Raw genomic sequence first — 14,989 nt, 5'->3', positions numbered from 1 at the left:
CTCAAAGTCATTCTTTACTCCTGGCTTGATCTTATACTCCACTTCCAGTCAGTCCACAAATCCTGTTGTCTCTATCTAACCATATGCAGCATCCAGTAGCTTCACACCACTTCATCACCACCATCCTGGACCAAACCAACACCATCTTTCTGTTGGATTTTTGTGGTAGCATTTTAACTGTTCTCCTTGCTTTCCCTCTTCATCTACTAAAGTTAGGTCTCAAGACAGTAACAACAGTGATCCTTTAAAATCTTATTATGCCACTTCACTGAGTAAAAAATGAACATTTTTACTAGGCCTCAGGGCCTTTAGTGATCTGTTGCCAATTGCCCATCTGACCTCATCTTCTAATACACTTTCCTTCACTCACTCTGCTCCAGGCCTCTGGTTCCTTTCTGTGCCACGAAATACCAAGGATGCTCTTCCTAAGATACATATATTCTTAGATAATGTTTTTACCTCCTTTAAATCTTTGCTGAATCATCTCTTTCTCAATGAGACCCTAGCTGCCCATACTTTATTCAGTAAGAGATTTTTTAAAAGATTATATTTATTTATTTATTTTTAGAGAGAAGGGAAGAGAATAAGAAAGAGAGGGAAAGGAACATCAATGTGTGGTTGCCTGTTGTGATCCCCCAATTGGGGACCTGCCCTCCAATCCAGGGATGTGCCCTGACTGAGTAGGTGAAATCCTTTGGTTTCACTGGCACTCAATCCACTGAAGCCCACCAGAGAGGGCAAGAGATCTTTTTATTCATATTTAAAAATAGACATTACTTTTCTGAGGCAGCCCACCTTTATCCCTTTCTACCTCTCACCATTGAGTACTCTTCCAATTTTTTGTTTTCATGAATTCCTGTTTTACCATCCCTCAAGTTCTGTCTCTTTACCCCTATACATACTTCTGAATAGCACATGCCTGCCTCATAGAATTCAATAACTCTTAGTAAAATGAAGTAGTATACATATGTACATAAAAACCCAAACTGTGTTTTAGACTGAAATGCACAAAAAACAGAGGTAGACTAGAAAAGAAGTAACAGAGATGGAAAATATGTGACAATTAATTGGGAAAATTAGATTATTTTTGTCAAGATTTTGGGAAATAAATGGCCCTATACAAAATAATTTTTTAAAAGATTTTTATTTATTTTTAGAGAGGGAATGCAGGGAGAAAGAGAGAGAGAGAGAGAGAGAGAGAGAGAGAGAGAGAGAGAGAGAGAGAGAGAGAGACATCAATGATCAATGTGTGGTTGCTGGGGGTCATGGCCTGCAACCCAGGCATGTACCCTGACTGGGAATTGAACCTGCAACACTTTGGTTTGCAGCCTATGCTCAATCCACTGAGCTATACCAGCCAGGGCTCAAAATAATTTTTAATGCAGCATGTATTATTTGAAAACCAAAGTAATTAGTCTGAGATTCTAAGCAACGATGTTATATATCAATAGAGTAACTGAATTTCTGGAAAAGTTATATAAATTAGTCACAATGTCAGCTAAGTTTTTTAAAAGATTTTATTTAATTATTTTTAAAGAGACGGGAAGGGAGGGAGAAAGATAGGGAAAGAAACGTGAATCGGTTGCCTCTCATACACCCCCAACTGGGGACCCAGCCTGCAGACCAGGTATGTGCCCCGACTGGGAACTGAACCAGCAACTTTTCAGTTCACCAGGCCAGTGCTCAAACCACTGAGCCACACCAGCCAGAGCTCAGCTAAGATTTTTAAAACTTCTCCTATGATAGTTGAAATTAAGTTAACTCTTCATTTTTTATGATTTAAAATATCTATAGAATTAGGAACATTGGAAAGCAGTTAAATAATTCTAATACTTCTGAGTATCTTATTGAGATACACACACAAATAAATTAACACACACATTGTATTTTACAGTATGATCAGTAGAAATTTTCAGAACTTAGTCTTTACAAACATTTGACATAGTCTTGTTAACATAATTTTACTATTACCATATGGATATTTTAAAATGCAAAAGCTAATCATCATAACTGTTTATCACATAAATATGCTTTAGAAAAGACTGATGGTGTATTAACCCATATGCTCTTGAGAGATGTTCTTGAGGTAACTATATTGAGAGTTTAGATTTTCATCATAAAGATAATTCTTGAAAAGATGTGATTTAATCCATGTCATCCCAATCTAATGACCATTCTCCCACCCTGTCCTATACTTACACATCTTTCTTTGAATAATGATATTGTTCAGTTTGGCCTGCCCTAACGACCTCATGGATTGAGGGGTTTACACAGCAGAAATGTATTTATTTCAACTCTGGCATCTGGGATATCTAAGATCAAAGTGACAGCTGACTTAGTTCCTAGTGAAAGCTCCCTTCCTGGCTTGCATCTATTTGCCTTTGGCTTTTCCTCAGTACATCTGTGAGAGAGGGGAAGGGAGACAAACAGACAGAGAGACAGACAGGTAGAAAGAGACAGAGAGACAGAGACAGAGACAGAGAGAGAAAGAAATTCTCCCTCATTTTATGAAACCATTAATCCCATATTAGGACCCCACCACCATAAACTCATCTAACCCTAATTACCTCCCGAAGGCCTCTTCTCCAAATGTCATTGCATTGAGGACTATGGCTACACATATGATTTTCAGCAGGACAAAAATATTAGCTTATAAAATGCTTTACCTTCATTATCAATATTCTAGGTTTCATGATGTAAAAATAAATGTCAATGTGGGAGGTTCATGAGTAAAAATGTAAAATGAAATACAATAAAAGTAAAAAAGAAGAAAGAAATGTAAACCTTGAGGCTCTATAACATACACATGCTTTTAACAGCTTCTATTGCCTGTAACTACTAGGTTAGTCATTTGATATTATTAAAATTATAGTCTATTAGAAGAAAGTGTTTTCCTAAGATTGTAGTATTAAGTCCGTGAGAATAGTTAATTTGACAGAATGGCTATTTTCCAGAAACAAAGAAGGTGGCACCTCAGGACCTATCAGGAAGAGAAAGGAGCAACAGTAAGAAAGCTTAGCTATGTTACCACATTCACTGCACTAAAATCCCAGATTCTCCACTTACTGGCTAGTTGTAAGAAACTATGCATGTTGCTTAGCCTTGTACCTATAAAGTGGAAGTAGTAATGCTGCTGCCTTTACTATTATTATGTTAACAAAATGACCTGAATCTGCATACAGTTTCACTCACTAACACTTGTGGACATGCTGAAAATATGCCAGTTTTTTTTTATTGGTATAGTTAAGTGATCATTTCTATGTCATGTGATTATAAAAAGAGAATGTTCAGGGAGATGGTTGTGCAATGGCAATCATGAGGGGCAATGAAAAAGGAATATGCTTTAAAGTACAATCTCATTCAGGCTCTGGCCAGGTTGTTCAGTTGGTTAAAGAGTTATCCCAGTATGCTGAGGTTGTGAGTTTGATCTCCCCGGTCAGGGCACATACGAAAATCATCCAATGAATGAATGGGTCAGAGGAACAACACATCTCCCTAACACGCTTTCTCAAATCAAGAAATAAAAATTTTAAAAATGTATAATCCTATTTGGGTTAAGACTATAACCTTGAAGTCTGAGTTTCCATATTACAAAATAAAGAATCTGCTTTCTAATCATCCCTTGAGATCAACCATTTGGAGTTAATTGTTTTTCTGGCTTCTTTTTTCTATCTACTCTAGCTTCCAAAAAAAGCCAAAATCCATTCTGGGTTTGAAATTGAGATTGCAGATAGCTAACACATAAAAATCAGCACTGGGTATGATTAAGTCTACAGTACTGATCATATTAAACTAGGAAGAAAATATATGTGAGTTAAACATATAAAAATAAAAATAATAAAATATGTACTGCCATGAAATATATTTGAGAGTTTGCCTGGGTGTGGTGTCAGAAATAAGGTATATTATGAAAAGAGAGTCTTTACCAAATTATTTTGGTCACACATTTCCCATTCTGTGAATAAAAAATTATGCCCCTAAATGTTGACATCTGAAATTGTCTAATTTGAGACCCAGTAGGACACTTGCACACTGAAAATTAGGGACAGATAAATGACTGCTTTTGCCAAATGAAATGCATTATCCAGCTGCTTTTGCTAATTTGCAGACTTTCAATTCAGAAGAACATTTTATAGATATGGCTTCATCATTTGCAAAATGGCTTAATTCATTTTAATTTTCAGACTACAATTTGGAGAAAACAGGTTTAGAACAATTGTGTGTCTTATGTTTTCTCTGATACTTCCTTCATTATATGTACATTCATAACTAGAGATATGACATATCTAACATTCCAAGTGTGCTTTATCTCAAAGAAGGGATTTTAAAACTTTTTAAAGATATATTGGAGTTTTTAGATACTTGATATAGTTAATTCTTCTATATCTATCTGTGCTTTTTTAAAGAACTGCACTGTTAATACTGTAATCTCAAATTATAATGAATCTGGGAGAAATGTAATAACTAGTGCATTTATACAATATATATTACAAATAATGATTTATTATTTATTCCAAAACAGTACATGTTTTCTGTACTTTTTCATCGTTATCAAAAGAAATATAATTTTGTTACACAGATAGTAGTGTCTTCTCAGTTAGTGAACTTAGATGTTAATGCCCAATGATACAAAGAGAACCATTTATTGCAGAAAACACTCCTATAACCTTAATTGTTAAGGCCAACTCTCTGAGCCAGATCTTCCAAATACTTTCATAACAAAGGTTGCCTTAGATGCTTTTGTCCCTTCATAGAAATTTTATTGCATTAACTGGAACATAGTCAGTTCATGATCCGAAATTAGAGTTATTTTATGACCATACATAAATGAGTTAAACAAACTGGGTTTCACTGCCTGATCTAAAAAAAAAAAATAATGGATAGTTAAAATCAAATACATGGCCCATAAGCTTTTCTTTCAATTACATGATAAATCATCCAGCTTAATATTTAAACTGTTCATTCCACCTGTCTAGGCAATAAACATTCATATTATGAACATTGTTTAGAAAAGCACACGACAGAACTACTGAATAATGAAGGCTGATACAAGAATATTTGTGATATTTCATGAGTAATTTTTCATCATATTCAAAATAAAACAAGGTAAAAAAGCCTAAATGTGGTCATATTTAATCAGCTTTCCAAAAAAATCATCCTTACCTGAGATAAGAAAAAAACTTGAAGATATTTTAATATTCTTTAATTAAGAGAAGGTCATATGTTTTATTATCCATAAGCAAATACTAAAATTTATTATGGTTTTCAGTGAGTTAATTATCCACAGATTTCTCCTTTTATAGAAGTTTCCATAGTAAATCCATTCTCCAAAACATGGATTTCTGGCTTTTCTTTAAACTAACAAAAATATAAATATGAATTTTGTTTGTGAAAGCATAAATATATTATAAACTTTGATAGCCATAAAATGTTGAAAAAATGTTGAAAACATTTGTAATTATGTTCTTGGAAAAGAGCAATTGAAAAGTCCTTTTTCTCAATGTTTTATAATTATTTTTATTAAAAAAGTATTGTATTTTTTCCATTATTATTTAGTTCCTTTATATCCCCTTCCTCACGCTCACACAATCACCAAATGTTGTCCATATCCATGAGTCTTTTTTTATTTTTGCTTGATCTCTCCACCGTCTAACCTCCCCCTCCTTAGCTGTCTTCCTATTCTCTATGAGTCTGTCTCTACTTTTCTTGTTACTTCAGTTTTTTCATTAGATTCCACTGCGTAAAATTATAAGATATTTGTCCTTCTCAGGCTGGCTTGTTTCACCTAGAATAATGTTCTCCAGGTCCATTCACACTGTTGCAAAGGGTAAAATGTTCTTCTTTTTTTACCGCCAAGTAGCATTCCATTGTGTAAATGTCCCATAGTTGTTTTATCCACTCGTATACTGATGGACTCAAAAATAGTACAGAGAGATTTAATGTACTTAATATATTTTTCTGTAATTATTTTCTAATATTAGAGTTAGCCATTATGTATTTCAGTAATTTAAACTTATATATTTCAATTAGCTTGCCATTTAAATATGTTTAAATATTTTCTCCTTTTTCTCTTTGCTAGCTTTGAAGAGGTATTGCTTAATTTTAGAGTTACAAGTTTAAAATCTATTTTAATTGTATCAGTTTTCTAACCCAATACTTATTTTTTATACTGAACAGATATTTTAAATATGAGGATAAACCTACTCTCATGGATAAATTTTGATATAAATATTATTGGATATATCTTGAAATGTAATTTTTTTGCAGCGTGTTGAGTTATGTTGCTTTTCTTAATGTACACATCTTTTAAAATGGGCTAAGGTATATGTGGATGCTTAATTTTGAAAAATCTATCTAAAAACAAATTTGACTTAGATTATGTCCTCTGATAGTTCACATATGATAGAACTATGGTAAAATATTTTTCATAGTTATATTCTGTCATTCTTAACAAAGCAAAATTGGATACATTCAATAACATGTTTGAGTATCAATTATATCTGTAACACTATGGAAACCAAATGTCTGCATTTTTATTTTCATTTCCTTCTTTTATATATGTATATTTTTAAATAGTCTATGCATTTTAATTCTAAAATTAAATAGAATTAATTTTAGAATTAATTCTATTAATCAGTTTTAGTTTCCATTCTAAAATGCATAGGGGGAATTATAAAATTCTAAATTACTAAAACTGTCTTCTACATTACCTTGTTTTTAAATTTTCTTGGTGACCATGCTCTGGATTGTTGATTTTGCATTATAAAATTAATTTATTTAGGTATTCCACATGTGATGGAGCTTTAACTGTAAAATATTTTGGAAACTCTGAAGAAATTTAACTGATTTTTTTTTTAATGTGGAAAAAAAAGTCCTAAATTGTTAGTTGAACCATTTCTGGTAATTTTGAGGACTTAAAAAAAAGGTTCCTACTCAGATTATAATTTAACAAATGAAAGCCTATATTAATTTCCCATAATTTAACAAATGAAAGCCTATATTAATTTTCATATTGATGACATACTTTTTCTGGTTATATTGGAGAACTATATTTTAATGTGTCATTAACATTCTTGTTTTTGAAATCTAAACATGAGACCTAGAGTGTTGGTAGTTTCTGAAAAACTACTAAAATAGCCAGTGTAGATATGATCCATAGTATTTTTTTACTTGCCTGGACTTAATATTTAAATAACTCAGGTTAACCAGCTTTTATTAAGTTCCTGCTATGTCATTTATCCTTGAGTATGCAAATGCACTGTTTTCACCAATAAATACTAATAAACATGTACTCACTTCAAGGGACTATGCTCCATATCAAAATCAAGTGAACAGATTTCAGAATAAGGGAAAGAAAGGGAAGGGTGGTCAAGGAACATTTATAAAGGGCCCATGGACAAAGCCAAAGGGAGGTAAGATTGAGGGTGGGGTGAAGGGAAAGTAGTGACGTGAAAATGAAGACAACTGTACCTGAAAAATTAAAAAAATATTTTTAAAAAGATTATTTATATGAGTTGGGAGCAGGTAAGAATTCCTACACATAAAATAGGACAAAATTTTTGCAATCTTCAAAGACAAACATAAAAATGGTTCAAAGTTCTAAAGGATGTATAAGGAAATTACATTTATAATTAATAAAATTTAAAATTAAATAAAATTGTATTTTATCATGCAAGTCAGCACATACATCATGGACAAGGTAGCACTAAAATAAACCAAAAAGCAGGGATAGAACAGCAATTACTAAAAATAGTTTCCTTCCCTCCAGAGGCTTGCCAAAATAGCCTTATCTAACACGTTAATGCAGCATGCATTTTTTCCTCCTACTCCTTTCTCACTTAAATGAACTTGCATAGTATTTCCCAAATAATGTTTAATGTTTCACAAGTATCATGTGAAACAACTTTGCTCCAGAAATTTTATTTTGAATGAAACAGATCAAGGCAGAATTTAGATAACTTTTACTATTTACCAAAGTAATTACTTGTTAATTTTGTCATGATTAAAATGTAAAAAGTCTGTTTTGTTCCTTTTGATTATTAGTTTTTGTTTCTTCAAATATCCTGTAACTTCAGGTTGTGTTGTACAATTGTTATTTTCTCACCACTGTGCAAACATTTCTTGTTGCAGTGCTTGACAGAAAAAGCACAATAAAATAGTAATAAATAAATACATAATGCCTCCAAATATATTCATATTAAATCCAGGTTCCTTATGGTGGTGGAGAACAAGCCTCTTTTGTGTGTGCACATGTGCATGTGTGTGTGACTCATGTTTCCTGTCTTTTGACCTGGAATGCTTTTCCTGCAATATTCAGAGGCAGGTGGAGATGCTTCTCAAGTGCAGGAAATTATAAGTAGATGAGCATGGATGAAGATGATGAGTGTTGCAGGAGACCGCATTGAAAGGACTCTTACATATTATGTGTCAATATGTAGGCTATGCTAGCATTTTGTAATAAAATTAGCTAGAGTTTCCTCAAAGATGGCTAGATCAAATGCTGCTGAGGAGCATGGCAAGAGGATGACTGCAATCTTAATGAAAGGAGTTCCGGTTGAATAGTTTCATCAAAGTGGAGTGCATCAGTGTGTGATGCAAAATGAGGCACTAGAGATGCATGTATGGAAAATAACTTAAGAAAACATATTCTGAAAGGAAACAAAACTATTTGTAAGCTATAGGGATAATTAGAATCAAGTGAGATGGACAGTTGTGTTGTTGTTCTTTGTTTTGCTTTACTTTGCTTTCATTCCAAAGTTCTGGAAAATTATACTGGGCCCACATGAATGACTGACTATGTGTATGTGTGTGGGAAGAAGGCATAGGAGCAAGAACACATTTCCATTTTAACAGGGAGATAGGTAAAGAAAGTAAGTCTAAGTGTATATAGTTTTGGAGATTTTGTGGTAGAAAAACAATGACCTTCCTCTCTGATGACTACTATTTTTATAGCAAATAAGAGGGGGGATCTCCCCACAAAACAGGATTTATATTTATTAAAAATTGTATACTTATCCTTACACATCTAAGCATCGGTAACCTTCAAAGTACTCTCCACTTGATGCAATACACCTAGCAAGACATTTTTCTCCACTGCTCTAAACAGTTTTTGAACTTGTTGATTTTGATGCCTTTTACTGTTTGTGCTGTTTCACCTCTTCCACTTCAGCAAAATATTTCCCTTTGAGTCCTTTTTTATAGGAGAAAAAATATATGGCTCAGGGAGAGATCAGGTGAATAGAGAGGGTGGGGATGGGGGACATGCTATTTTTGGTCAAAAACTTCTGAACACTCAGCCTGATATGGGCAGGTGCATGCCTAAATTACCCATCATGAAATGGGCAAACATGTTGAAAAAGTCTTCCAATAGTGGGGGAAGCCTGTAATTAAGGGGCCTGCCCTCCAGAAGATAATTTCAGTTTTTTGGGTCCCTCGTTGCATACCAGCTAAGAGTCACAAAGGAACAAAACTTGTAAGAATTTAGAAGAGGTGAAGTTAAACATAATCATGCTAATGCTAGGAACTGAAGTTAACTAAGGAAGTAATACAGCGATTGTCTATTAGAATTGTACAAGGTCTGTTTGGCAAAAAAAAACAACTATTGTCAACTTAATGAGAATGCACATGGTTTGTACAGCATAGATGCAACCTGACAGCCAAAGAGAGTGGACTGGAATGTATATGCATGAATAATGATTATTTCACTGTATTAGTCAGTGGGGGAAGTAGACACCTTTGAGTGAACATGTGTACTGTGTAGCAATCACATTCAAAATGATTGAGTAGAGCAATGAATCTGCATCACATTTTGCATTAAGCTTGAACATTCCTCCACAGAAACTATTTGGATGATTCTAAAGGCCACAGCTATGCACCTCCTCACGCATCATGTTTTTCGGTGAAACAGCAAATCACCCAGGTGACTCAGGCCCACTATAGCCCAGATTCGGCACCCTGTGACTTCTGACTTTCCCAAAACTAAAATCACCTTTGAAAGGGAAGAGATATCAGACTGTCAACAAGATTCAAGAAAATGCAACAGGGCAACTGATGGCAATTGGGATAACTGTGTAAGGTTCCAAGGTTTCTACTTTGAGGGGACTTAGGAGTCATTGTCCTGTGTACAATGTTTCTTGAATCTTGTATCTTCTTCAGTCAATGTCTCTTTCATAGTACATGGCTGGGCACTTTCTGGACAGACATTCATATGCCTCATTTGAATTTGGGACTGAGATATGAGGGCAATGTAAAATTGTGGTTTTGTGGTATTTTTATTTGACAACATTGAATCCTACATTTTTCCTCTCTGTATCTCTATGTGGATTTCTGCAGCTAACCTCAAATTTAAAAAATTCTTTAAACATAATCATTATCTTCCCACAAACACATTTCATGTCTGGTGTTTTCTATCTCAGAAAACAGCAACAGTATATCCTATGTGGTTTAAGGCAAACACTTCAGAATCATTCTTAAAATCTCTTACTTACTCATCTGACCCATTAAATATACCATAAAATCTTATTCATTTCACTTCTTGTTTATCTCCTGATTTCACTTACTCTCATCTATGACCATTGGAACCACGCTGGTAATACAAGAGTCCCTTTCTGAATTAATGCAGTAGAAAAAAAGGCTAATTGCCCCCATCCATGCACCTCTTCAGTCTGTTACCCATGCCGCTGGTAAATGGTCTCTTGAAAACAACTTTGATTTTATTATTTCCCTGCTTATATCTTTGTAATAACCTGCCTTTATTCATAAATAAAAGTTCCAAATAATAACAATCATAAGGTATTTGTGACCTGCTTTCTCCTTTCCTGTCCCACTTTATCTCTGCCACTTTAGTCCTACTATGTGCCTGATTGATTATTGAGCCTCCCCCATCTCCCTATTTATTCTCCACCTCTTTCAGTCCTTTGAAAAGATTCTTCCCTCTAAGGCACTGCAATACTCTTATTCAATTGGATGATATTATTAATCTTTTACAACTCAACAGAGATTCAGCTTTCTTAGAAAAAGTCTTTGATATTCCAGTCTAAGTTAGATGTTACCCTAGCCAGTGTGTCTCAGTTATTTGGAGCATCATCCCATACACTGAAAGGTTGCAGGTTAAATTCCTGGTCAGGGCATGTGCCTTGATGGGTAGCCAGTCCAGGCACATACGATCCCCTTTCTGTACAGTCCAGCATGTACAGAAAGTAACCAACTGGTGTTTCTCACAGTGATGATTCTTCTCTCTCTCTCTTTTGTAGTCTCTCAAAAAGCTATTAAAAATGTCTTCAGGTGAGGATTAAAAAAATAAAGTAGATTCTGATGTTTAATCTCATAGCCGTCTTTTGTAGCATAATGATATTTATAATTATTTATGAAATACCTTTTAAACTTATAAAGGCAGGGTCATTTATATCTTGTTTATCTCTGTAACTCAGTAGCAAGCAAAATCTGACTTATCACACCTGCTGAAAGAGTTCTGTTCTACTATTGAACAGAAAGATGTATGTACCATCTTTTTTATTTACATTTATATTATTTCCTATTTCCAAAGTTCCCACAGAGGGTTGGTTGAACAGCAACTTTACACATGATATCATGCAAAGTCCTTAAGTTAAAAGGCACTCATTAAAAAGAAAAGAAATGACTTCTGTCTCATGAATGATAAATGAATTTCAAATATGCAGAATGAGTGGATTGGCACTTCACGTCTTTGAAAGCAAATAGTATTTAACTTGGGAATAAAAGGATAAAAGAAAATAATGGATAAACTTAGCTAAGGCTGGTACTGGCTGGTACAGCAATCCTATTATTAAAAAAATAATATTTTAAGTATTTTCCTAATCACTTAATGTCAAGAATGCTCTTAATACTATCAAAAAGCTCTTATCTTTCTTCACACTCTTTCTGAATTTGTAAGCGCATTAAGGGTTTACTATCACTATAATTAGATCTACAGAGAAACGTATCTTCTCAGTTTTGTCAGGTCCTGATTATTCATAGTGATGGTAGAACACCTTTGCATGGATTACTAAAATCCCAGATCATTTATAGCACATGAAATTTAGCTCTAATTCATTGCATCTATCAAACGTTTTTATTGAAATGCAAGTATACCTTTGAGCTTCAGCACTTACTTATTCATGAATAAATGTTCTTAAATATATATACAGTGAACTTTAAGAACAGAAAAATATAGGTGGTTATTATCTTTATGTAAACTAAGCCTTAAAAAGTAATCAAACCTTTAGCTTGGTTTCCATTGGCCTTCAATTGGCTCACACTAGGCAATTAGAATATTGAAGTTTGACTTCATTAGCCCATGAGGAGAAAGAAAGACACAAAAGCTTAAGGAATGAACAGAATAAAAAAATTTACTTCATTAGCACTTATTTACCTGAAAACCAACTGAGAAATAATAACAAAAATATCAGAGAATATTTTCTTTATATGATTCTAAATAGTTCAGTCCAAACTTCATTCCATGCCATTCATTCATTTGAGCATTATATAACAATTTATGAATATGTACTGTAATCACACACTGTGATGAGTATTGTGAATATAAAATGAAATGAGACACATTTTCTACCTTTTATAGAAATTATAAGTAATTTAAGTGTGACCAGTATTAGAATAGCTGTATGTTAAATAAAAAAAATCCCAAGTGCAGTAAAAGTTTAAAAAAAGGCCTAAAATCTAACTCCTCCTGGAAGCAACATAATGTGAATAATGCACCAGCTCATTCATGCATTCCCCCAATCTAAAAGAACTCCAAGGACTTTAACATCTTCTAATTAATTAATTAATTAATTAAATGACAAATTTTGAGCACTTACTGTATACCACACCATTTTATGAGCATGGTAGAAAATTTGCATTTGTTCCACATAAGGTGTATTATTACAGGAAATGAAAATTATATTCAAGACATTGCTTCAGTTTTAAATACAAATAAGTCTTTGCTACATTTTATAATATAATTCCTTATAGGCTCCTGTAGCATAAAAATCATTAAATATACATAACATTCAAATATCTTTAATTATAAATACTTAAATATTTGTTTATCTGAATGAATAGCCTGGTATTTATGATTCAGAAGCTTATGAAAGAAAAATTGAAATTAATGCAAAGATTGTGTTATATGTAATCTGTGTATACTAGTCAAAATAATGACATTACTCACAGAACAAACACCGCATCTGTTCCAGGGAAAAGCTTAGTCTCTTATTTCTTTTGACAGTGTGCAGACCTGGGTTCTTCAAAGCCTCACCTCACAGCCAGAGCTGCAGCAAATGTCCACCTCACAGTTATACCCATGAGGAAGCTTCAACCTCTTGTGTCTGTGAAAAGGATTATTTCAGGAGGGAGTCTGATCCACCCACAATGGCATGCACAAGTAAGAAAACCCACGGATTATTGGTGATGCTCACTCTCACCATTTTAAAGAAATCCTGGTGGAGCCTGTTCCATTCTATTACCATTCCCCCTAAAACAGGCACATGCTTAATTTTCCAATACATTTTCCACCATATTTCAGTCTTCTTGAGTAAGCACTGAAAAATTTGAAGGCTCTTTTATCACTCACTGTGAGAAGCATCCATTTTCCCTAATTTCACATTCAACACCTAAGACACATAGACTTGTTACTTTTATTTTGAGTTCTTTTAGTGCTCATGGTAGCCAAACATAACTTTAATCAATTCATTTCCCTGTTCATGGTAAATTTTCTTCTTCTTTTTCTTCTTCCAAGCCAGCTTTCTAATTGCATAAACATGCAGTCAATAACACTTTCACCATTGTTCTGACTTGCCCTGCTAAGCTGTAAAAGCCAATGTGTAGGTCATTTACAATAGAAGACAAGACATTACAAGAACATAGGAAACTGGGGTTGACAAATCTGATCAGGTGTGAAATATAAAACCAATTTTTTAGCTAGGATTTTTAAGCAGTTGCCATGGTTTTTTTTATGAGTGAGTGCTCTTGACTATTATTAATTACATGATCAGATAATTGTATAATTGTAGCACTGAATATTAAACACCTAATTTCAACATTTACAGTGAATATATTCATATCCATTAATGTTTTCACTGCTATTATTTTTCTAGTGTTCCATATATTTCTGTGAAGGGAACAAATTTATATATTTGTTTGTTTCATGACAATACTTGCATAGTTTTTACACATTCATGGCCTCCATAGTAAATAAAAAATAAATAAATAAATAAAAGAGGAGAAAAGTGGATCCCTTTTCCCGTAACAGTCAATTGTCATGACCTGCTTTGTTTGCCTATTTTAGATTCCATTACATTGTGGTTGCTCTCAAAGGTGATGACAGATTTTTGAAATTTAGTATTTATTAATATTAAATATAAAGAGACATGTAATTCCTTAAATAAACAAAAATTGAAATTTTATTTGAATTTCAGTGTCTGAATTTCATAGTGTCAGTGAAACATTCTTATAATTCTTCAGTGTTTTATATTGATTGGCTTTACATTGGTACAGATCATTATTTTATTATGAGGCATAATTTTATGGGTTAAGTGATTACTAATTATAAATAACTTATCTTCAAAGGAGTAAATACCATTAATATACATCTGAATAGAGGAGAGATAAACTATGATTGAATATGATGTGTTTTGGTTGCAGTGGAGATTATTTTGATTGTTCAGAGCAAAAGAATGCCCAAGTAATGGGGGAAATTTTGGGTACACAATAGTAGAATTGTAAATTAGGGAAAGAAAATTATGTCTTGAAATACTTTTAAAATTCATTGATTTCTAATTAACTAATTATTATTTTAAGTGGTCCAGCCATGATCTTCCTCTTTCTTAGCATTAATGTGAGCCCCCCCGCCCTTTCTGTAAATTCGGTAGATCTGGGAATGAAGAGAGCCCGTGGTCAGGTGGCAAGGGCTCCTTAGCACTCTTGTAGGACCCAAGGCTTCCTATTTTCTCTGTCTCCAGGTGTGTGAATTTCTAACACT

The 14,989-nt window shown here is 33.4% G+C and overlaps 1 protein-coding gene across 9 annotated transcripts in view; it reads left to right on the top strand.

The window, feature by feature from the left end:
• EPHA5 (EPH receptor A5) overlaps nt 1–14,989 on the top strand; it is a 310,111-nt gene that overhangs the window by 141,605 nt on the left and 153,517 nt on the right. For 6 of the 9 annotated variants that reach the window (XM_036021186.1, XM_028507835.2, XM_028507833.2 and 3 more), the window contains exon 4: nt 13,238–13,393. The exons of the other annotated variants lie outside the window; for them this stretch is intronic. In XM_036021186.1, coding sequence (XP_035877079.1) covers nt 13,238–13,393 — 156 coding nt within the window. The remainder of the gene's footprint in view (nt 1–13,237; nt 13,394–14,989) is intronic. 9 annotated transcript variants of the gene reach the window in all.

This window comes from Phyllostomus discolor, chromosome 1, assembly GCF_004126475.2.
Source record: "Phyllostomus discolor isolate MPI-MPIP mPhyDis1 chromosome 1, mPhyDis1.pri.v3, whole genome shotgun sequence".
NCBI classification, from domain to species: Eukaryota; Metazoa; Chordata; class Mammalia; order Chiroptera; family Phyllostomidae; genus Phyllostomus; species Phyllostomus discolor.
Note: the sequence above shows the minus strand (reverse complement) of the source record. Positions and strands in the feature narration are given on the sequence as shown.